This window comes from Ranitomeya variabilis, chromosome 2 (assembly GCF_051348905.1).
Source record: "Ranitomeya variabilis isolate aRanVar5 chromosome 2, aRanVar5.hap1, whole genome shotgun sequence".
Classification (NCBI taxonomy): domain Eukaryota; kingdom Metazoa; phylum Chordata; class Amphibia; order Anura; family Dendrobatidae; genus Ranitomeya; species Ranitomeya variabilis.
Window position 1 is genome coordinate 914,905,904 of NC_135233.1, and position 25,123 is coordinate 914,931,026.

General features: G+C 44.9%; 2 protein-coding genes and 1 long non-coding RNA gene across 3 annotated transcripts in view; 1 reads left to right on the top strand and 2 right to left on the bottom strand.

The window, feature by feature from the left end:
- SERPINI1 (serpin family I member 1) overlaps positions 1 to 9,759 on the bottom strand; it is a 61,880-nt gene extending 52,121 nt beyond the window's left edge. Inside the window, exons 1-2 of the mRNA XM_077290611.1 lie at positions 9,571 to 9,759; positions 1,339 to 1,383 (exon numbers count right to left, since the gene is read on the bottom strand). Coding sequence (XP_077146726.1) covers positions 1,339 to 1,383; positions 9,571 to 9,677 — 152 coding nt within the window. The 5' untranslated portion in view covers positions 9,678 to 9,759. The remainder of the gene's footprint in view (positions 1 to 1,338; positions 1,384 to 9,570) is intronic.
- A 205-nt stretch (positions 9,760 to 9,964) lies between these two features.
- The window catches only part of PDCD10 (programmed cell death 10), a 68,521-nt gene continuing 53,362 nt past the window's right edge, over positions 9,965 to 25,123 (top strand). The window contains exon 1 of the mRNA XM_077290612.1: positions 9,965 to 10,101. The gene's annotated coding sequence lies outside the window, so the exon portion shown is untranslated. The remainder of the gene's footprint in view (positions 10,102 to 25,123) is intronic.
- On the bottom strand, positions 11,307 to 23,906 carry LOC143810021 (uncharacterized). Its single transcript, XR_013222603.1, has 3 exons — positions 23,889 to 23,906; positions 18,901 to 18,926; positions 11,307 to 11,771 (listed from the first exon to the last, which is right to left on the bottom strand). It is a non-coding gene; the product is annotated as an uncharacterized LOC143810021 (long non-coding RNA).

A 25,123-nucleotide genomic window follows, 5' to 3' on the forward strand; every position in this document is an offset into this window, starting at 1 on the left:
TCCTGTTCACTCCCCGCAACTTTACTTTTTACCTGCTGATTCCAAGAAAATGTCTGTAACCTCGATATGGTAAAATAGAAGACATCAACTTCACTGCAAACTGGGTGAGTGCCGCATTTCTTTTTCTATTTTCTATGGACTATCTTTTTGACTATTACATGTGAAGCACCAGTTCCCAGTGGCAAAAAGCAACCGGTTCTTTAGTCCTGAGGGATCATATGTTGTATGCCTTGAAATGCACTACAGCTCCTAGTGCCATTCAATAACCATTAAATAATAATAATCCATAATCGTGTAATAATGATAACAGAACAGTAATAACTAATAAATAGACTGAAAAAATGTGATGCACACTGTATTCTTAGAGCGGAAGGTGCAGGCTGAACTAACAGTCATAATGTTAATAGAAAAACAGCCGCACACATAAAACTTGAAGGTCTATGCAAAAAATATTATTTTATTTGTGCGTACAGTCATCACCAAGTGTTCAATAGCATAGGAAGGATTTGACAGACAGAAAGTTTTTAGGTTAACGTTTCGACCAAGGCTGGTCTTTGTCAAAACCTCTCTGAAAAAATAAATCATATCAATATATGCTACAAGCATGCTGTACATAAATACCCTTAAGTGGAAGCAAGGACACGACATGTACCAATACAAAAACCCGATACCAATAAAACCTCAGGTATATACAACCTAATATACAATCTAACAGTACATAAAAGGGACTCTACAAGGGGTCCCGGAAAATACACTTCTAAAGCACTAGGAGAAGCAGGCGAACCATGAAGACGGAAGCCGAATCTGCATTAGGATAACAAGTAGCATGTCCATATAGACATAACTGCATTTCCCATATTGTTTTGATTTATGGAACGCCCACCACAACAACCTAGAGGAAAGAAAGACATGACCATATACATAAGGCACCCCTTTGCTTCATAGAGGAGGTACATGAGAGAGACAGGACAACCCCCACAATATACGGGATTAAGAAAAAAATATAAATAGTAATAATTAGCGATAACAATGCTGGAAACCAATAATATTGGATTAGAGGAGATGCGAAACTTGAAAGTAAACCCAGGATGCTGAAATAAAGTAAAAAATAAACAAAATAATAAATAAAAATTGAATAACTATTGGAAAAAAATGAATATTGGAAAAAAGGAAAAAGAAAAATAAAAAAATAAAAAACTAAAGATAAAATACAACAAGGAACAATAAGAAAAAATTGGAAAATAAATGAAAAAGGAAAAAAAGGGAAAAGAAAAAAGAAAACCAAAACCTAAAAAATGAAAAGCTTAAAAAAAATACTAGATAATTGTAGGGACTTACCCTGGAAGTGCAGTAGTAAGAAGAAAGAGTGCAACCGTCCCACTCCTATAGGTCGAAGCGGAGGGGGAAGGAAAGGGAAGGAAAGAAACAAAGTTAGTTGTGGTATCATGGGCACAGGAACCTGCAAACGGCAAAACATGTAAGGCCTGGCACCATAAATGATTAGCCAAACAAAAAGTCGAGTTCCTTGTTGAGACCCTTAGGTGATAGGGTCTGCAGCGTATAGATACAGTAGGCTTCTCTCTCTCTCAGACGTTTTACATGATCACCTCCTCGTCTCAGTTTCTCAACTTTCTCAATCACTTGGAACCGTAGTTGTGATACAGAATGGTTAGCCGTAGTGAAATGATAGGGGAGTGGGAGCCAGGTTTTCTTCAGCCTAATGGTGGATTTATGGCTCGAAATCCTGTCCCTAATGTGTTGTGTAGTCTCACCAATGTATACTAGGCCACAAGGGCATTTGATTAGATAAACTACATAATTGGTTTCACACGTGTAAAAAGCCCTTAATTCCAAACCTCCTGCCCGTGTGTGGATGTATAATGTCGCTAGACTTGATTACGTTGGCACAACAAGCACACCCCAAGCAGGGGAAAGTGCCTGTTCTTTGTGAACTCAGAAACTGCTGTCTAGGTTGTTTGGTAAAGCTGTCAACGTCGGCCCTCACCAGGTAGTCCCTTACATTCCTAGGTCTTCGTTTGCACATCAGTGTGGGGGATTATCTGTGGGTAGGCCTCGGACAGGATGGGCCAGTGTTAATTGATCACTCCATAGACCATGGGCATGATGGGGTGGTGGGTACGTATGACTGGGACTCTCTTTTTTGGGGGTTTGGTTTGCATGAGAAGAGGGAGTTGCTGTAGATATAGTTCCTCTCAAAGGTATCCATATACAGGTTAGCATAAGCCGGTGCCATGTTCGACCCCATCGCGGTCCCGCAAGTTTGTAGATAGAACTGGTCCCCGAAGAGGAAATAATTTTCCTCTAACACTAAGGACAAAAGATCCAAGATAAATTGTTGTAATTGGGAACTAAGGTTAGAAGTCAATAGAATATTACTCACTGCCTCTACACTCAAATCATGTTTGATTGAGGTGTAGAGGCTTTTGACATCCAAAGTAGTCAAAAGACATTGTGATGAGATAGTGGAAAATTGTTTAAATTGTCCTTATGAAATGGCCGGTGTCCAAAATGAAAGATCTGGTGTTTTTGACCAGTGGGGTTAGATATTTTTCGAGGAAGATGGATAACGGGGACAGGATCGAATCTGTAGATGCCACTATGGGGCGACCTGGGGGATTGGTAAGGGACTTATGAATTTTGGGAAGAACATAAAAAACGGGGATTACTGGATGTGGATTAGATAAAAAAGTGACCGTTTTTTGATCAATACAGTTGAGGGTCTTGTATTTAAGAAGTACTGCATCGATCTTTTTAATCTTAGGTGTAGGGTCATGGGCAATTTTCCTGTATGTAGAGTTATCTGAGAGTTGGTTATTGATTTCCCTCACATAGTCATTATGAATTCAAGTGACTATGGCCCCACCCTTGTCAGCCGGTTTGATTGTTATGTTCCTGTTCACAAAAAACAAAGAGACAGCGCTGGCGCTGTTGCTTTGTTTTTTGTGGTCTTGATACTGTCCAGGATGGGCTCCCACGTTTTTGGACGTGCGCCCTTGTGTCCGCTGAGACCTTCAATCTATATATAAAAGGGTGCGGTTTTGACTTTCTTTTGACTTTGATGTTATGTTCCTGTTGTCCCTTAGGGATTCGATGGCTTGTTTCTCTAAAGATGTAATTCCTAGTGGGAAAGTGGCCCTTCCGATGTCGCGTAAGGATGTCCTGTATGTCTCTATGGATCAAATCAATACATGTTTCGGTTGCATGATACGTGTGAGGTGGATTGAATGAGTTCTTGTTAAATAAGCCCAGAGAAGAAATAGACAGCTCAGGGGTGGGGGTCCCCCCAGAAGAGGGTGCCCCACTCCTGATAGGATCATTAAGTAAACCAAAGTGCGTTTTTAATCTGATACTACGATAGAAATACTGCAAATCCTGTTCAAGTTTAAAACTATCCCAGGGAGGGGTCGGACAAAACGAAAGACCCCGTTGTAGAACTGAAAGTTCCAGTGGATTCAATGTGTATAATGATATGTTGATCACAGATTTACACTCCCTACCTGTGACCTCATTACCATACGCTCGATCGAGATTGCGTTTTGACCTCCTTGTCGGTCTCATCCTTGTTGTCTCCTCCCTAAAAAAACGTCCTTGATTGTAGGTGTGCGTAGAGCCGCTGCTGTCCGAGCTGAAGGAGCCAGGACGTCTTGAGGTATATTGTCCTCGCCTTTGTCCAGAGTTTGTGGACTCGTTCCATCTATAGACGCGTTCAAGCCTGTAATCCTCCGAGTCTCTGTGGAATTTACTTCTCTTTGTCTCCTGTAGAGATTTCCGATTCTCTTCTATAATCTTGTCGGTCTTTGTTTTCAGGTTCTGCCAATCGGTGGCGGAGATGGTTGAGCTCAGTTGTTCCTCGATGGACTTGACCCTTGCCTCGGATTCAAGAATTGCCGTGTGTAGGGTCTCTATTGTTAGAAGGATTAGATCCAGTGAACACTTGTTTAGGATTTGCTGGTATTTCTCCCAGTAATCGGGTCTATCCGCAAACAGTGTAGGGCGGAGGTTGCACCGTAGGCCTCTTGGGATACGGCTCAGCTTAAAATATTCTTCCAAAGTAATGGAGTGAAGATCGTAGGACATCAGTCTCCGGCGTTCTCTCTCAGTCTCTGCTTCTGATTTTCTATGTTGGCGTACGAAGAAAATCACTTGATTTCGTAATTTTTGACAAAATAGTCAAAGTGGTTGTTTCGGCAAATGCAAAAGTTTGCGTAGACATTAGGTAACAGGTGCGACCATCAAGAAAAATATCAGCAGGCTGAAAAAATGTGATGCACACTGGATTGTTAGGGCTTGTTCACACTTTCCTTTTTTTGCTGCGGATTTTTCAGCTGCGGATTTGGAAAAACCGCAGTGCAAAACCGCGGTGGTTTTCACTGCGTTTTTTTGTGCGGTTTCTACTGCGGGTTTCCAACTGCACTTTCCTATTGGTGCAGGTGGAAAACCGCTGCAGAATCTGCAGAAAGAATTGACATGCTTTTTGGAAGTGCATCTGAACAGCAAGGTGGATTGCTGTTGAGGGGAGATAGAGAGAAAAAAAAAAAATCTATAAATCTTCAGCACAGCAAGTGTGAGCGAGCTGAGTGTGACCTGAGCGTAAGTGTGAACGGCGGGTAAGTGTGTGACTTGTGATTCAGTGACTTTGGATTCAGGGAGTTTCCAAGGGAGGAATTGCTTCTGTTTTTTTTTTTTTTTTTTTTTTGGGGTTTAATTAATACTTTGTATTTATTTTTAATTAACGTTTCTGTGTGCTGCAATCCCCATTAGGAAATGTGCTCCACAATTGTTAATGCCATCCAGTGTACATCTTGCCACATGTATGCAGTCCTTGACCAGCTGGTCGAGGGTGCATACTGCTGTGCGAGATGTGAGCACATTGTGCATTTGTAAACCCAGATACTGGATCTAAATGTGCAGCTGGCAACACTGAGATCCATAGACAATATGGAGAGGAGTCTTCTGCTCACTGAGCAGACGCACAATGGGATAGATGAGGAGGGGGATGGTATGATGGAGCTGCAGGACAGTGTGGCAGTTAGCTGGGTGACAGATAGAAGGCGGGGTAGAGGGAAGAGTGCCAGGGAGGCTAGTCCTGATCTGGCACACCCCAATAAGTTTGCTAAGTTGGCAGATGAGGGGGATGCCAGTACAGGGGTAGCACTGCTGCAGCCAGGCATGTCCTCTGAAAGCCGGAGGAGTGACTGCTCCAGTAAGGAGGGAAATAGGAGAGCAGGGCAGGCCAGACAGGTGCTGGTAGTGGGGGACTCAATTATTAGGGGAACAGATAGGGCAATCTGTCACAAAGACAGGGATCGTTGAACGGTGTGCTGCCTACCTGGCGCTCGAGTCCGACACATCGCTGATCGGGTGGACAGATTACTGGGAGGGGCTGGTGAGGACCCAGCGGTCATGGTGCACATTGGCACAAATGACAAAGTTAGAGGTAGGTGGAAGGTCCTTAAAGATGATTTCAGGGAATTAGGCTGCAAGCTGAAAGCAAGGACCTCCAACGTGGTATTTTCTGAAATACTGCCTGTACCACGTGCCACGCCAGAGAGGCAACGGGAGATTAGGGAGGTTAATAAGTGGCTCAAGAATTGGTGTAGGAAGGAGGGGTTTGGGTTCCTGCAGAACTGGGCTGACTTCTCAGTTGGCTACAGGCTCTACGCTAGGGACGGGCTGCACCTCAATGGGGAAGGTGCAGCTGTGCTGGGGGAGAAAATGGTTAGAAGGTTGGAGGAGTGTTTAAACTAGGGATTGGGGGGGAGGGTATTCATTTTATAGGAGGGGAAGATAGTGCAGATAGAGACCTGGGCACAAATAAGGAAGTTGGGGGTGGCGGAGGCATGGGGGGTGGGGTTAGAACAGTTAGTAATTTAAGAAAGAATAGAGGTACAGAGAGTAACATCAAGTGCATGTATACTAATGCCAGAAGCCTCGCCAACAAAATGGATGAATTAGAACTAATGTTGTTGGAGCATAATTATGACATGGTGGGGATATCTGAGACGTGGCTGGATGAGAGCCATGACTGGGCTGTTAACTTGCAGGGCTATAGCCTTTTCAGAAATGACCGTACAGATAAGCGAGGGGGTGGGGGGTGTCTATCTGTAAAATCTTCCTTAAAACCCATCCTGCGTGATAATATAGGTGAATTTAATGAAAATGTAGAGTCCCTGTGGGTGGAGATAAGGGGAGGGGGAAAAAATAATAAATTACTGATAGGGGTTTGTTATAAATCTCCAAAACTAATGGAAGCAATGGAGAATATCCTTGTAAAGCAAATAGATGAAGCTGCGACTCAAGGAGAAGTCATTATTATGGGGGACTTCAACTACCCTGAAATAGATTGGGGAACAGAAACCTGCAGTTCCAGTAAAGGTAATCGGTTTTTGACAACTATGAGAGACAATTACCTTTCACAACTGGTTCAGGACCCAACAAGGAGGGGGGCACTGCTAGACCTAATATTAACCAACAGGCCAGACCGCATATCAAATATAAGGGTTGGGGGTCACTTGGGGAATAGTGATCACAAAATAATAAGTTTTCATGTAACCTTTAATAAGATGGGTAGTAGGGGGGTGACAAGGACACTAAACTTCAGGAGGGCAAATTTCCAACGGATGAGAGAGGATCTTGGTGCAATTAACTGGGACGATATCCTGAGACACAAAAATACACAAAGAAAATGGGAGACGTTTATTAGCATCCTGGATAGGACCTGTGCACAGTATATACCGTATGGGAATAAACATACTAGAAATAGGAGGAAACCAATATGGCTAAATAGAGCTGTAAGGGGCGCAATAAGGGACAAAAAGAAAGCATTTAGAGAATTAAAGGAAGTAGGTAGTGAGGAGGCATTAAATAAATACAGAAAATTAAATAAATTCTGTAAAAAGCAAATCAAGGCAGCAAAGATTGAGACAGAGAGACTCATTGCCAGAGAGAGTAAAAATAATCCCAAAATATTCTTTAACTATATAAATAGTAAGAAACTAAAAAATGACATTGTTGGCCCTCTTAAAAATAGTCTGGGTGAAATGGTGGATGAGGATGAGGAAAAAGCCAATATGCTAAATGACTTTTTTTCATCAGTATTTACAAAAGAAAATCCCATGGCAGACAAAATGACTAGTGATAAAAATTCCCCATTAAATGTCACCTGCTTAACCCAGCAGGAAGTACGGCGGCGTCTAAAAATAACTAAAATTGACAAATCTCCGGGCCCGGATGGGATACACCCCCGAGTACTGCAGGAACTAAGTACAGTCATTGATAGACCATTATTTTTAATCTTTAAAGAGTCCATAATAACAGGGTCTGTACCACAGGACTGGCGTATAGCAAATGTGGTGCCAATATTCAAAAAGGGGACAAAAACTGAACTCGGTAATTATAGGCCAGTAAGCTTAACCTCTACTGTGGGTAAAATCCTGGAGGGCATTCTAAGGGATGCTATGCTGGAGTATCTGAAGAGGAATAACCTCATGACCCAGTATCAGCACGGGTTTACTAGGGACCGTTCATGTCAGACTAATTTGATCAGCTTCTATGAAGAGGTAAGTTCCGGACTGGACCAAGGGAACCCAGTGGACGTAGTATATATGGAGTTTTCCAAAGCTTTTGATACGGTGCCACACAAAAGGTTGTTACATAAAATGAGAGTAATGGGGATAGGGGAAAATATGTGTAAGTGGGTTGAGAGCTGGCTCAGGGATAAGAAACAAAGGGTGGTTATTAATGGAGCACACTCGGACTGGGTCACGGTTAGCAGTGGGGTACCACAGGGGTCAGTATTGGGCCCTCTTCTTTTTAACATATTTATTAATGACCTTGTAGGGGGCATTCAGAGTAGAATTTCAATATTTGCAGATGACACTAAACTCTGCAGGGTAATCAATACAGGGGAGGACAATTTTATATTACAGGATGATTTATGTAAACTAGAAGCTTGGGCTGATAAATGGCAAATGAGCTTTAATGGGGATAAATGTAAGGTCATGCACTTGGGTAGAAGTAATAAGATGTATAACTATGTGCTTAATTCTAAAACTCTGGGCAAAACCGTCAATGAAAAAGACCTGGGTGTATGGGTGGATGACAAACTCATATTCAGTGGCCAGTGTCAGGCAGCTGCTACAAAGGCAAATAAAATAATGGGATGTATTAAAAGAGGCATAGATGCTCATGAGGAGAACATAATTTTACCTCTATACAAGCCACAAGTTCGACCACACTTAGAATACTGTGCACAGTTCTGGTCTCCGGTGTATAAGAAAGACATAGCTGAACTGGAGCGGGTGCAGAGAAGAGCGACCAAGGTTATTAGAGGACTGGGGGGTCTGCAATACCAAGATAGGTTATTACACTTGGGGCTATTTAGTTTGGAAAAACGAAGGCTAAGGGGTGATCTTATTACAATGTATAAATATATGAGGGGACAGTACAAAGACCTTTCTGATGATCTTTTTAATCATAGACCTGAGACAGGGACAAGGGGGCATCCTCTACGTCTGGAGAAAAGAAGGTTTAAGCATAATAACAGACGCGGATTCTTTACTGTAAGAGCAGTGAGACTATGGAACTCTCTGCCGTATGATGTTGTAATGAGTGATTCATTACTTAAATTTAAGAGGGGACTGGATACCTTTCTGGAAAAGTATAATGTTACAGGGTATATACACTAGATTCCTTGATAAGGCGTTGATCCAGGGAACTAGTCTGATTGCCGTATGTGGGGTCGGGAAGGAATTTTTTTCCCCAATGTGGAGCTTACTCTTTGCCACATGGGTTTTTTTTGCCTTCCCCTGGATCAACATGTTAGGGCATGTTAGGTTAGGCTATGGGTTGAACTAGACGGACTTACAGTCTTCCTTCAACCTTAATAACTATGTAACTATGCTACTTCTTTTTTTCCGCAGAAAATCAGCGCGGATTTTCAAGCGGAAAAACGCAAAGTGGGCACAGCGGTTTTTGTTTTCCATAGGGTAACATTTTACTGTACCCTGCATGGAAAACGGCTGCGGATCCGCAGCAAAAACCGCAAAGTGTGAACATAGCCTTAGAGCGGAAGGTGCAGGCTAAACGAACAGTTACAATGTTAATGGAAAACCTTCAAATATTATGTGTGCGGCTGTTTTTCCATTAACATTGTAATTAAGAAATAGACAGGAGATGACACATATTAGTGATAATAATAATAAATATTAATATACAGACTATTACGTGATATAAATGGTAACACTATGCAGATGACAGATCAGTGTGACACCTGGGCACAGCCCACACCTCCAGCACTCTGCCCACACCTCCAGCACTCTGCCCATCATATCACGTGTGCACGATCGTCCCCGCTGCTGTGCCCAGCAGTGCCGTGCGCACCCCGACCACACCTGCACTGATGCCCTCACAGCGGCACTGGCATCCCCTGACTCAGTGATATCTGCGCCCATCTGTGATCACCATGGAGACCAGCTGGCGCTGGGATGAGGTGTGCACCGCGCGCTCAGCAGCGGCCGGTCCTGGCAGCAGGCGCTCAGCATCCCTCACCTCGTGCAGCGGTGCCGCCTCCGCTCCGTGCTGCTGCCTCCGCTCCGTGCTGCTGCTCCGCCGTCTCCTCCTCCGGCTGACTGCTGCTCTACCACAGCTTTCCCCATAGCACCCGCATGTTGTCACCTGACAGCCAATCACGTAGCGGCCGCCCCCTTCCTCGCCTGTGATTGGCCTAGTACCACCATTCTGTCTCTTACACTTCCGCTCGCTATTTGACAAGCGGCGTGTTTGTTATGAAAGGCCTTGGTTCCGCAAAGCACGACGGGAAATGTAGTTCGTACCTCGTTTCATAATCGTTGGAAAACCCTACAGAAAAACTACAACTCCCAGTAGACCCAAACTTTTCTCTATGTGTGTGGTAGCCACGCCTTCTCGAAAGGTAAACTCGTCGGACTGATTCCGGGCAACGCCTTATTTCTTCTTCAGGACGGCGGACACTTCCTAGAGCGGACTTCCGGTGACAGGGACTCCGGAGCAGTGGTGGGAGCACGAAGGCGGGGGCCGTGTCATCCGCTCGCCGGGTCACAGGTAGCCTGCATGTGTGAGCTGTGGCGGCGTGGGCCGGATACCGGTGCTCCTCTGCCGGACAGTGTGCTGAGTAATGCCGGGCCTGGAGGAGTCAGGGGGACCGGTGCCGTGCTCTGCCCTCAGCTTCCTGCCGGTACCGGCCACTACCCGGGGCAGATGTGATCAGCAGGGACCGCCCTGACCATCAGTGATCGGGCTGTGCTCCTGCCTGCAGCCATGGCTGCCCTGCTTCCTGCTGAATCACCCCGAGCACAAGTGGCAAAGGTTACTGATCCACCTGCTGCGGCCATAACCAGGCCGGGCCCTCAGTGCACAGTGTGGGGGGTATATGGGGGGCCCTGCGTGAGGGGTATATGGGGGGGCTGAGCCTTGTGTGAGGAGGGGTATATGGGGGCCCTGTGTGAGGAGGGGTATATGGGGGGCTGAGCCCTGCGTGAGGGGTATATGGGGGGCTGAGCCCTGTGTGAGGGGGTATATGGGGGGTGAGCCCTGAGTAAGGGGGTATATGGGGGGGCTGAGCCTTGTGTGAGGAGGGGTATATGGGGGGGGGGCTGAGCCCCACGTGAGGGGTATATGGGGGGGTAAGCTCTGTGTGTGAGGGGTATATGGGGGCCCTGTGTGAGGGGTATGTGGGGGGGTGAGCTCTGTGTGTGAGGGGTATGTGGGGGGGGTGAGCTCTGTGTGTGAGGGGTATGTGGGGGGGGTGAGCTCTGTGTGTGAGGGGTATGTGGGGGGGGTGAGCTCTGTGTGTGAGGGGTATATGGGGGGTGAGCCCCGTGTGAGGGGTATATGGGGGCTGAGCCCCACGTGAGGGGTATATGGGGGGGTAAGCTCTGTGTGTGAGGGGTATATGGGGGCCCTGTGTGAGGGGTATGTGGGGGGGGTGAGCTCTGTGTGTGAGGGGTATGTGGGGGGGGTGAGCTCTGTGTGTGAGGGGTATGTGGGGGGGTGAGCTCTGTGTGTGAGGGGTATGTGGGGGGGTGAGCGCTGTGTGTGAGGGGTATATGGGGGGTGAGCTCTGTGTGTGAGGGGTATATGGGGGGTGAGCCCCGTGTGAGGGGTATATGGGGGGTGAGCCCTGTGTTTGGGGTATATGGGGGGTGAGCCCTGTGTTTGAGGGGTATATTGGGAGGGCTGAGCCCCGTGTGAGGGGTATATGGGGGGTGTCGATGCTGCCGCTCCCTTGCCAGAGGGTGTGAATTAGAATTCAGTCCTTTTTCTGTGACACCTGCCATCAGTGTACAGCTGGATCTCTCCTAACACACTGGGTGGTTCTGTCAGAAATCCCGTTTAGCCGCCATTCATCTAATGTAATTGTGTGATGTCTGCCAGTGTGGGGCCATGGAAGCAGCAGTGCTTGTCTTGCTCACACCAGGGAGTTTGGATACATGTGAAGTTAGTTTCCTAGCCCCTCACCATGTTGAGGTATGACTGCTCAGCCAATCACTTATGTAGTGGGATTTTCGGTGGTCTGATTAACCCTTTTAACTAGGTTTGTCTGATAGAGAAGAGACCTTTTTGGAGCAAGCACATACATATATGATTGTATTCTTCGCTTGGTCAGTGAGTGATCGTCAGATCATTGTCTTGTGACGTTATTGTATACGGACTTCGTCATCCATGTTCTTCATTCTGGGTTTATATATTTGACCGTACTAAACGCTTGAATGCTAAAGGGGTGAAAGAGAGAGAAGTTCTATAACAGGTCAAAAATTGCAAAATAATGTAAAAACAAGCAACTTATTAGCATACTTTCTTCTGGAGAATGGAGGGATTTTTATTCCCCCCCCCACTGCTTGACGTGTTCACTGGACTCCTTTACAGTCCATCTGCAGTGGACGTTCTCTTAGACAAGGAGATCAGCGCTTGCAAGCTGTTTCCAATGTAGCTTGGAAGTGCTGCTCTGAAGCTGGGTGAATCTGGCCAGCTTCCTTGTTCCTGTGCTTCCCAGGGCAGTCACACACAAAATGGCGCTGCCCTGTGATGCTACTCTTCATTCTGACCTAGGGATACTAGACCACCCAAAAGGGGAGGGAAATGGTGATGTCAGCAGCTACTGCCCCAATTTTGCTGCTAACAGTAAAGTGGCAAGTCTCACTATAGCTGCTTGAGGTCTAAAACGGAAAATGCTCCCCCTAGTGGTAAGTGTGTGTGTGTGTGTGTGTGTGTGTGTGTGTGTGTGTGTGTGTGTGTGTGTATACATATACAGTACAGACCAAAAGTTTGGACACAACTTCTCATTTAAAGATTTTTCTGTATTTTCGTGACTATGAAAATTGTACATTCACACTGAAAGCATAAAACTATGGATTAACACATGTAGAATTATGTACTTAGCAAAAAGGTGTGAAACAACTGAAAATGTCTAATATTCTAGGTTCTTCAAAGTAGTCATCTTTTGCTTTGATGACTGCTTTGCATACTCTTGGCATTCTCTTGATGAGCTTCAAGAGATAGTCACCGGAAATGGTCTTCCAACAATCTTGACGGAGTTCCCAGAGATGCTTAGCACTTGTTGGCCCTTTTGCCTTCACTCTGCGGTCCAGCTCACTCTAAACCATCTCGATTGGGTTCAGGTCTTGTGACTGTGGAGGCCAGGTCATCTGGCGTAGCACCCCATCACTCTCCTTCTTGGTCAAATAGCCCTTACACAGCCTGGAGGTGTGTTTGGGGTCATGGTCCTGTTGAAAAATAAATGATGGTCCAACTAAACGCAAACCAGATGGAATAGCATGCCGCTGCAAGATGCTGTGGTAGCCATGCTTGTTCAGTATGCCTTCGAGTTTGAATAAATCCCCAACGGTGTCACCAGCAAATCACCCCCACACCATCACACCTCCTTCTCCATGCTTCACGGTGGGAACCAGGCATGTAGAGTCCATCCGTTCACCTTTTCTGCGTCGCACAAAGACACGGTGGTTGGAACTAAAGATCTCAAATTTGGACTCATCAGACCAAAGCACAGATTTCCACTGGTCTAATGTCCATTCCTTGTGTTCTTTAGCCCAAACAAGTCTCTTCTGCTTGTTGCCTGTCCTTAGCAGTGGTTTCCTAGCAGTTATTTTACCATGAAGGCCTGCTGCACAGTCTCCTCTTAACAGTTGTTGTAGAGATGTGTCTGCTGCTAGAACTCTGCGTGGCATTGACCTGGTCTCTAATCTGAGCTGCTGTTAACCTGTGATTTATGAGGCTGGTGACTCAGATAAACTTATCCTCAGAAGCAGAGGTGACTCTTGGTCTTCCTTTCCTGGGGCGGTCCTCATGTGAGCCAGTTTCTTTGTAGCGCTTGATGGTTTTTGCAACTGCACTTGGGGACACTTTCATAGTTTTCACAATTTTTCAGGCTGACTGGCCATCATTACTTTAAGGCTAAGTGCACACGTCGCAGAATTGCCGCGGAAATTCTGCAACTCCTGCCGCGGGTATATCGCATGCAGAATTGGCATGCATATTCCTGCTAAAAACTAGCTTTTTGCAAGCATAATTACCTTGCAGAATGCTAGCATTTTCCAAGCGATCTGTAGCATCGCTTCGAAAACTGATTGATAGGTTGGTCACACTTGTCAAACATAGTGTTTGACAAGTGTGACCAACTTTTTACTATTGATGCTGCCTATGCAGCATCAATAGTAAAAGATAGAATGTTAAAAATAATTAAAAAATTAAAATTCTTATTCTCACCTTCCGAAGGCAGCCGATCTCCTCATCGGCTTCCGTTCCTATAGATGCTTTGTGTGCAGGACCTGCGATGATGTCAGTCACGTGACCGCAAAGTCATCGCAGGTCCTTCACACAAAGCATCCATGGGAACGGAAGCGGCCGCGTGCACTGCTGAGAGGCGGGAAGACTCCGGGGCCATCAGATGGTGAGTATATCACTATATATATATTTTTTTTTAACAATTATATGGTGCCCAGTCCGTGGAGGAAAGTCTCCTCTCTTCCACCCTGGGTACCAACCGCACATGATCTGCTTACTTCCCGCATAGTGGGCATTGCCCCATGCGGGAAGTAAGCAGATCAGTGCATTCTTAGGTGTGCGGAATCCCCGCGATTCCGCAAATTTAACCCCTTCCCGACCTTTGACGCATACGCTGCGTCATGAAAGTCGGTGCCAATCCGACCTGTGACGCAGCGTATGCGTCATGGAAAGATCGCGTCCCTGCAGATCGGGTGAAAGGGTTAACTCCATTTTCACCCGATCTGCAGAGACAGGGGGAGTGGTACTTCAGCCCAGGGGGGGTGGGCTACGATCCCCGTGGCTACGATCGCTCTGATTGGCTGTTGAAAGTGAAACAGCCAATCAGGGCGATTTGTAATATTTCACCTATGAAAATGGTGAAATATTACAATCCAGCCATGGCCGATGCTGCAATAGCATCTGCCATGGCTGGAGACCCTGATCTGCCCCCCCCCCCGCCACCGATCGCCCCCCCCAGTCATCCTTTCTGCCCCGATCTCCTGTCCGCTCCCCTCCTCCCTCCCTCCAACCCCCCCGTGTTCCGATCCCACCCCCCCATACTTACCTAGCTTCGATGTCCCTCCCGGTGTCCGGCCGTCTTCTCCATGGGCGCCGCCATCTTGGAAAGCGGCGGGCGCATGCGCAGTGCGCCCGCCGAATCTGCCAGCCGGCAGATTCATTACAAGTACATTTTGATCGCTGTGGTAGGTTCTATCGCAGCAATCAAAATAAAAAAATAATAACCCCCCCCCCCCCCCCCCCCCTTTATCACCCCCATAGGTAGGGACAATAATAAAATAAAGAAAATATTTTTTTTTCTTTTTCCACTAGGGTTAGGGTTAGAACTAGGGGTAGGGTTAGGGGTAGGGTTATGGCATGTGCACACAGTGCGGATTTGGCCGCGGATCCGCAGCGGATTTGGCCGCGGATCCGCAGCGGATTTGGCCGCGGATCCGCAGCGGATTTGGCCGCTGCGAATTTGAAGCAGTTTTCCATCAGGTTTACAGTACCATGTACACCTATGGAAAACCAAATCCGCTGTGCCCATGGTGCGGAAAATTCCGTGCAGAAACGCTGCGTTGTATTTTCCGCAGCATGTCAATTCTTTGTGCGGATTCCGCAGCGTTTTACACCTGTTCCTCAATAGGAATCCGCAGGTGAAATCCGCACAAAAAAACACTGGAATTCTGCTGTAAATCCGCAGGTAAAACGCAGTGCCTTTTACCTGCAGATTTTTCAAAAATCGTGCGGAAAAATCTCACACGAATCCGCAACGTGGGCACATAGCCTTATGGTTAGGGTTGGAATTAGGGCTAGGGTTTGAAATAGGGTTAAGATTAGGCTTGTGGTTAGGGTTACGGATAGGGTTTGGGGTGTGTTGGGGTTACAGTTGTGGTTAGGGTTGGGATTAGGGTTACGGTTGGGATTAGGGTTAGGGTTAGGGTTGGAATTAGGGTTACGGGTGTGTTGCGGTTAGGGTTGTGGTTAGGGGTGTGTTGGGGTTAAGGTTGTGATTAGGGTTATGGCTACAGTTGGGATTAGGATTAGGGGTGTGTTGGGGTTAGTGTTGAAGTTAGAATTGAGGGGTTTCCACTGTTAGGGCACATCAGGGGTCTCCAAACGCAACATGGCGCCACCATTGATTCCAGCCAATCTTGCGTTCAAAAAGTCAAATGGTGCTCCCTCCCTTCCAAGCCCCGACGTGCGCCCAAACAGTGGTTTACCCCCACATTTGGGGTACCAGCGTACTCAGGACAAACTGGGCAACAACTGTTGGGGTCCAATTTCTCCTGTTACCCTTGTGAAAATAAAAACTTGCTTGCTAAAACATCTTTTTTGAGGAAAGAAAAATGATTTTTTATTTTCACGGCTCTGCGTTGTAAACTTCTGTGAAGCACTTGGGGGTTGAACGTGCTCACCACACATCTAGATAAGTTCCTTGGGGGGTCTAGTTTCCAAAATGGGGTCACTTGTGGGGGGGGTTTCTACTGTTTAGGCATATCAGGGGATCTGCAAACGCAACCTGATGCCCGCAGAGCATTCCATCAAAGTCTGCATTTCAAAACGTCACTACTTCCCTTCCAAACCCCGACGTGTGCCAAAACAGTGGTTTACCCCCACATATGGGGTATCAGCGTACTCAGGAGAAACTGGACAACAACTTTTGGGGTCCAATTTCTCCTGTTACTCTTGCAAAAATAAAAAATTCTGGGCTAAAAAAATATTTTTGAGGAAAGGAAACACATTTATTATTCTCACGGCTCTGCGTTATAAACTTCTGTGAAGCACATGGGGGTTCAAAGTGCTCACCACACATCTAGATTAGTTCCTTGGGAGGTCTAGTTTCCAAAATGGGGTCACTTGTGCGGGAGCTCCAATGTTTAGGCACACAGGGGCTCTCCAAACGCGACATGGTGTCCGCTAATGATTGGAGCTAATTTTCCATTCAAAAAGCCAAATGGCGTGCCTTCCCTTCCGAGCCCTGCCGTGCGCCCAAATAGTGGTTTACCCCCACATATGGGGTATAATCGTACTCAGGACAAACTGGACAACAACATTTGGGGTCCAATTTCTCCTACTACCCTTGGGAAAATAAAAAATTCTGGACTAAAAATCATTTTTGAGGAAAGAAAAATTATTTTTTATTTTGACGGCTCTGCGTTATAAACTTCTGTGAAGCACCTGGGGGTTATAAGTGCTCACTATGCATCTAGATAAGTTCCTTGGGGGGTCTAGTTTCCAAAATGGGGTCACTTGTAGGGGAGCTCCAATGTTTAGGCACACAGGGGCTCTCCAAACGCGACATGGTGTCCGCTAACGATGGAGATAATTTTTCATTCAAAAGTCAAATGGCGCTCCTTCCCTTCCGAGCCTTACCATGTGCCCAAACAGTGGTTTACCCCCACATGTGAGGTATTGGTGTACTCAGGAGAAATTGCCCAACAAAATTTAGGATCCATTTTATCCTGTTGCCCATGTGAAAATGAAAAAATTGAGGCTAAAATAATTTTTTTGTGAAAAAAAAAAAAAGTACTTTTTCATTTTTACGGATTAATTTGTGAAGCACCTGGGGGTTTAAAGTGCTCACTATGCTTCTAGATAAGTTCCTTGGGGGGTCTAGTTTCCAAAATGGGGTCACTTGTGGGGGAGCTCCAATGTTTAGGCACACCGGGGCTCTCCAAATGCGACATGGTGTCCGCTAAAGATTGGAGCCAATTTTTCATTGAAAAAGTCAAATGGCGCTCCTTCCCTTCCGAGCCCTGCTGTGCGCCCAAACAGTGGTTTACCCCCACATATGAGGTATCAGCGTACTCAGGACAAATTGGACAACAACGTCCGTGGTCCAGTTTCTCCTTTTACCCTTGGGAAAATAAAAAATTGTTGCTAAAAGATCATTTTTGTGACTAAAAAGTTAAATGTTCATTTTTTACTTCCATGTTGCTTCTGCTGCTGTGAAACACCTGAAGGGTTAATAAACTTCTTGAATGTGGTTTTGAGCACCTTGAGGGGTGCAGTTTTTAGAATGGTGTCACTTTTGGGTATTTTCAGCCATATAGAACCCTCAAAATGACTTCAAATGTGAGGTGGTCCCTAAAAAAAAATGGTTTTGTAAATTTTGTTGTAAAAATGAGAAATCACTGGTCAAATTTTAACCCTTATAACTTCCTAGCAAAAAAAAAATTGTTTCCAAAATTGTGCTGATGTAAAGTAGACATGTGGGAAATGTTATTTATTAACTATTTTGTGTCACATAACTCTCTGGTTTAACAGAATAAAAATTCAAAATGTGAAAATTGCAAAATTTTCGCAAAATTTCCGTTTTTTTCACAAATAAACTCAGAAATTATCGACCTAAATTTACCACTAACATGAAGCCCAATATGTCACGAAAAAACAGTCTCAGAATCGCTAGGATCCGTTGAAGCGTTCCTGAGTTATTACCTCATAAAGGGACACTGGTCAGAATTGCAAAAAACGGCAAGGTCATTAAGGCCAAAATAGGCTGGGTCATGAAGGGGTTAATGAACATGCTGCATTTTTTTTTTTGAATTTGATTCCGCTCAGGAAAACAACGCGGCATGTGCAAAAAAAAATGCGGATTGCGTTCTATTAAATAGGATGCTTAATGTGAGCATTTTTTTCGCGGTTTTATAGCGAAAAACCGCAAAAAATCTGCTACGTGTGCACACAGCCTAAAAAATAAAGGTCACTCGTTTTTCTTTACTTAGCTGCTTTTTTCTTGCCATAGTACAAATTCTAACAGTCTATTCAGTAGGACTATCAGCTGTGTATCCACCAGATTTCTGCTCAATACAACTGATGGTCCCTTCCCCTTTTTAAGGCAAGAAATCCCAATTATTAAACCTGACAGGGCACACCTGTGAAGTGAAAACAATTCCTGGTGACTATCTCTGAAGCTCATCAAGAGAATGCCAAGAGTGTGCAAAGCAGTCATCAAAGCAAAAGGTGGCTACTTTGAAGAACCTAGAATATAAGACATATTTTCAGTTGTTTCACACTTTTTTTGTTAAGTATATAATTCCACATGTGTTAATTCATAGTTTTGATGCCTTCAGTGTGAATTTACAATTTTCATAGTCGGGTCATTCCGTGTCAAGTGAACCAATGATTTTTACCTCCTATATTTTAAATTCTTTTGAGATTTTATTTGGTAAGTGTGTCAGAGTGTGCAAAATGTGAAGAGATAGAGAGAGATAGAGAGAGATATATATATATATATATATATATATATATATATATATATATATATATATATATATAATTTTTTTTTTTTTTTTTTCAAAATTCGGAAAAAGTGCGAATTTCGGTGTTGCCTACCTTTACATTTCTCCTCGTAACTCAGGCTAGGAAAAAGATAGAGAAACAAATTAAACACCATTCTACTCGGATCTGTACAGGCTTTCACCAGATATGTCACAGGAGTATCTTTGATAATATTTTACCAAATATTCACACCAAATCTTAACACCCAGGCAACTCCTCAAATGGAGGGAGAAAAATATTCTTACCATCCAGTTCACGTATTGTACAAACCAGGACTACGAAGAGGAGGAGAGTTTGTTAAAACATCGGTTACAGGAAGCAGAACCCATCACATGGACTCGGCAATACCACTCTGTCATTCCATGTAGTGAAACAAATAAAAACAAGGATTTTTTTTTCATGTGGAAAGACAGTGAAGTCTATGAAGTGGCAGAAGGTGGCACAAGATTGGCAATGAAGACATAACTGGTGAATATGATCGGCGCTGGTGGCTACTGGACCCTCCAAAGATTGTGAAAATGAAGTAGAAGTGACTTTTCTGCACCTTCTGGCCCAGCCCCATCCTTTGTGTATCCAAGATAACTCTGACATTGTAAAAGTTACAAAAATCAGATATTAACTTCAGGTTGAGCCGAACACCATGACAGCCGCACATACTCTGACACAAAAGGAAACCCCCATTGCTAGTGAGCTCTTATGGACACGATGACATTTCACCCACTAGAAGGGACACATTGATGATAACAGGCCAGTGTAAAAACCTACTATTAATTGTTCGATTAGTTTATATTTTATAGAACGAGGATTTAACTACTGTACTATGCTTCTTAAACACTTCATAAGTTACGTGTTTAGTGATAAAATTGAAAAAAAATTGTTACATGTATAAATAGGTGGTAAAAATATTGGTTCTTTTCATCTTGTGTTTTAACATAATTAGGATGAGACTGTATTTGGAAAACCACACTGGAGGATATGATCACCTTTTTTCCATTACGTCCATCAGGACAGCACCATGGAGGACGTCCTTCCTTGACCTATAGCGGGACAGGATCACAGAGAGGTTAAAAGGACCCTCCAGTGTTTTTCCTGTCCCTACAGGGGACGGTTGTATGAGAGGTTGCTCCTAGAGCGAAGATAGACTCCTCTTTGAGAGGTTCCTCAGCCAACAGTCAGCCTGTGCAATGGGCTTAGGGGGATCGTGCGGCAGGTCCAATCCTTCCCCCTGTCAAGTAGCCAGGGTGGAAACTCCCTGGTGGGGAGTCCCTCAGCCCCAGAGACCAGTCGAGCGGACGGGCTCCTGGGTAGACCCACTTCCTCCCGGTGGGGGGGCTCTCGGCTCGGACGCCGACCGGCAAAACACCACTATGTCCGAAAGTCGTGTGGTGGAGAAGGCTGTTGCGCTTCCGGTGACGTCCGGAGCGCCAGTACATAGGATTGGCGTGCGTTCCACGATGGAACACAGAACGGGGCACAGGTGAATAAATCATTGACAGTAATGCGGCATTCCTGACGGGACACCGCTTCCTTCCACGGTAGGCTCTCGGCGTTACCAGCTCCCCCTGTCTTCTAGCAGGTATGGAGCCAGCACAGGTGAGCGCATGGTTTAAATGTTGCATTGATGGCCTGGGCTGACTCTAGTCTCATGCCTTTGTGCCAAAGCTGTACCTGGAACCCATTTGCAGCTATGCCTTGGACCTCTAGGCTATGGTAGGGCCATATGTCCAGGCTACATCTCATGACTGGACTTCAGTTAGTTGCAGGTCTTGTCTGCACAGAGCCTTATGATTGGGCTTCAGAGTGATTTTTTTTTTTTTTTTTTTTTTTTTTTTTTGGAAGCATGCTTTCCATTTTCTGGTTCAATAAACAAGTGTTTCACTTTTGTTTGCAACTTAACTACTCCTTCCATAGGAGGACACAAGGTTGTAATTCAGCACATTGTCTCCATGAAGACTGCCCTCCTGCTGCGGCTCATTATTTAGCTCCTTCGGGTGGAGTCAGTCTGACAAATGAGATGTACAGTCATGGCCAAAAGTTGAGAATGACACCAAAATTATATTTTTACATGATCTGCTGCCCTCTGGTTTTTATTAGTGTTTGTCTGATGTTTATATCACATACAGAAATATAATTGCAATCATATTATGAGTACCAATAAGTTATATTGACAGTTAGAATGAGTTAATGCAGCAAGTCAATATTTGCAGTGTTGACCCTTCTTCAAGACCCCTGCAATTCTCCCTGGCATGCTCTCAATCAACTTCTGGACCAAATCCTGACTGATAGCAGTCCATCCTTGCATAATCAATGCTTGCATTTTGCCTGAATTTGTTGGTTTTTGTTTGTCCACCCGTCTCTTGATGATTGACCACAAGTTCTCAATGGGATTAAGATCTGGGGAGTTTCCAGGCCATGGACCCCAAATCTCTCTGTTTTGTTCCATGAGCCATTTAGTTATCACCTTTGCTTTATGGCAAGGTGCTCCATCATGCTGGAAAAGGCATTGTTGGGCGCCAAACTGCTCTTGGACGGTTGGGAGAAGTTGCTCTTGTAGGACATTCTGGTACCATTCTTTATTCATGACTATGTTTTTAGGCAAGACTGTGAGTGAGCCGATTCCCTTGGCTGAGAAGCAACCCCACACATGAATGGTTTCAGGATGCTTTACAGTAGGCATGAGACAAGACTGGTGGTAGCGCTCACCTCTTCTTCTCCGAATAAGCTGTTTTCCAGATGTCCCAAACAATCGAAAAGGGGATTCATCAGAGAAAATGACTTTGCCCCAGTCCTCAGCAGTCCACTCCCTGTACCTTTTGCAGAATATCAGTCGGTCCCTGATGTTTTTTCTGGAGAGAAGTGGCTTCTTTGCTGCCCTCCTTGAAACCAGGCCTTGCTCAAAGAGTCTCCGCCTCACAGTGCGTGCAGAAGCACTCACACCAGCCTGCTGCCATTCCTGAGCAAGCTCGGCACTGCTCGTAGTCCGATCCCGCAGCTGAAACGGTTTTAAGAGATACGGTCGTGGCGCTTGCTGGTCTTTCTTGGGCGCCCTGGAGCCTTTTTGACAACAATGGAAGCTCTCTCCTTGAAGTTCTTGATGATGCGATAGATCGTTGACTGAGGTGCAATCGTTGTAGCTGCGATACTCTTCCCTGTTAGGCCATTTTTGTGCAGTGCAATGATGGCTGCACGTGTTTCTTTAGAGATAACCATGGTTAACTGAAGAGAAACAATGATACCAAGCACCAGCCTCCTTTTAAAGTGTCCAGTGATGTCATTCTTACTTAATCATGACTGATTGATCGCCAGCCCTGTCCTCATCAACACCCACACGTGTTAATGGATCAATCACTAAAACGATGTTAGCTGCTCCTTTTAAGGCAGAACTGCAATGATGTTGAAATGTGTTTTGGGGGTTAAAGTTCATTTTCTGGGCAAATATTGACTTTGCAAGTACAGTAATTGCTGTTAAGCTGATCACTCTGACATTCAGGAGTATATGCAAATTGCCATTAGAAAAAATAAAGCAGTAGACTTTGGAAAAATTAATATTTGTCTCATTCTCAATTTTTGGCCATGACTGTACTGTTCAGAGTGGAGATTTATCTGGAACTCTGATAGATTGCTCTTTTGCTTAAAAGTGTAAGTCTGGTCTCTTGTTTGGCACCTTCAAGCATGGCCTAGTCTCTCTGTGCATCTCTTTGCATCATACTGCTTTTATGCATCATATGGAGTGTCTCTGTGCATGATACTGCATCATAGTACATCTATGCAACATATCGAGTGCCCCTGTGGCTTCATACGGCATCATACTGTTTCATAGGGACTTTGTGCATCATATTGCTTTATAGTTCCTATATGCATCATAGCGCTTCATAGTTACTTTGTGCATCAGAGTGCTTCATATTGCCTTATTGCATCATATTGCATCGCGGTTCCTATATGCATCATAGTGCTCATATTGCCTTTGTTTATCATATTGCTTCATGTTTCCTATACGCATCATAGCGCTTCATATTGCCTTTGTGCATTAGATTACAGCACATTGCTTCATGGTTCCTATATGCATCATAGTGACTTTGAAGCAATATGCTGTAATATAATGCACATAGTTCCTATATGCATCATAGTGCTTCATTGTTCCTATATGCATCATACTGCTTCATTGTTCCTGTATGCATCATAGTGCTTCAGATTGCCTTTGTGCATCATATTTCTTCATAGTTGCTATATGCATCATAGCGCTTCATAGTGACTTTGCATCATATTGCATCGTATTGAATCAGATTACTTAATAGTGCCTTTGGACATCATATTGCATTATATTGCTTCATAGTTCCTATATGCATCATATTGCATCATAGGGTTTCGGTGCCCTGTGCCTCGGGGTATCATTAGTGTGTCGGGCGTGGTGCTTTTTTCGCCTCTGGCTGTGAGCCACTGGGTTAGACCTTCTGTCTGGTGCCTTGTGTGGCCGCACATTGTATCATGGGCCTACCACTTCACATTTTTGTCTTGGGCCTCAACTCTAGATATAGAGTCCTTGTGTTTTGGACCCAGATCCAGCTTTTGTTACTTCATTCTTTACAACTGGGCTTAGTCAAGCAAACAGAAATGCTTGAATTGTCTTAGTAAAATTTGCATTTCTTCTGTTTGGAACAGATCTCTCAGGTACCGTAGGTTCTACTTTGAGTGCTAAAGGCAAGTCTATTACATAATTAGCTTTAAAAGATGACATACGTCATTTTGGTACATCCTATAAAAGGACATACTACTGTCCTGGGAGCGGAAAAATCCCACGAGTTGAAAGGAAGGATTCCTTCCGCCTCGGAATGCTTTGTCCTAAGATATTAGGACCATCTACAATTTGCATAGTTTTAGTCGCTCCCTCAAAACACATTTGTTCAGAGTGACCTATCACGTTCCCTAATCAGTCATTTTATGTTTGTGTGTGTGTGTGTGTGTAGCCCATTCACTATCTCCATCTATCCCCCACCCCCTGAAGATGGCTGTGCCATCATTGTAAATACAACATTAATACACACTTGTACATTGTATCTTCCCCACCTCATTGTAGATTGTGAGCTCTCACGAGCAGGGTCGTTTTATTTTGCTTTAATTATTATATGGTTGTTACTTATGACTGTTGTGTTTGAAACTGTCAAACTGTAAAGCGCTGTGGATTATGTTGACGCTATATAAATAAAGTTTATTGTTTGTTATTATTGATCCTTCCCAAACTCCACATTCGGCAATCAGACAGATTCTTGTCCCATAAGTCTGTTGCGTTTTGTTTACCAGGGACATCAGCACGGCCTTCTGTACCTTGTGGTGAAGCAGCAGCAATGTGTCGTGTGACAGAGGATCCCATACAGCTCATACGGCTCTTACAGCAGTCACGGCTCCTAAGATAAATGAAACTGTATCCAGGGCTCTTAGGCTACTTTCACACTAGCGTCATGCTCTGCACGTCGCTATGCGGCGTGGCGGCACACCGACGCTAGCTGTGGAAGTGCCGCAAACGGGGGCAGCGGATGCTGTTTTTCAACGCATCCGCTGCCCCATTGTGAGGTGTGGGGAGGAGGGGGCGGAGTTCCGGTCGCGCATGCGCGGTCGGAAAAGACTGTAACGACGCACCAAAAAACGTTACAAGCAACGTTTTTTGGTGGCGACGGTCCGACGCAACCATCGCATGACGGTTGCGACGTGTGGCAATGCGTCGCAGTTCCTCGTTAATAAGTCTGGAGAAAAAACGCATCCTGCAAGCACTTTTGCAGGATGCATTTTTTCTCCAAAACGACGCATAGCGACGTGCAGTGCACAACGCTAGTGTGAGAGTAGCCTTACTGTTAAGACCCCATCGTCTCACTGCCTCACAGTAGATAATCTCCCTCCGTAATGAGGAAGAAACCTACTTTTTCTCTAGCCATGGAATATGGTTACTCCCACAATGGCAGTCTGAGTGTATAAAGATCCCTGAGAAGATTGCCTCTTGGGATATGTATGCGTGTAATATGCATATATGGACAAATAAGTTGACATACTTATAATGTCTGGACTAATGACTCATATAAATACAGTTTCGAATAATTTCAAGTGTTGGAAGATTTTTACTAGCACCACCACCTTCATCGATTCAGAGTCCAGACTCCCTGTGTCTAACATCAGTAAAACAGGAGTGATGATCCACGTTTCTCTTTCAGCGCTTCTAATGAGAAGCCCGACGTTGGTAATGGCAGGAGATATTACCTGCCGGATGGTGTAATCCTTAGTTTCAATA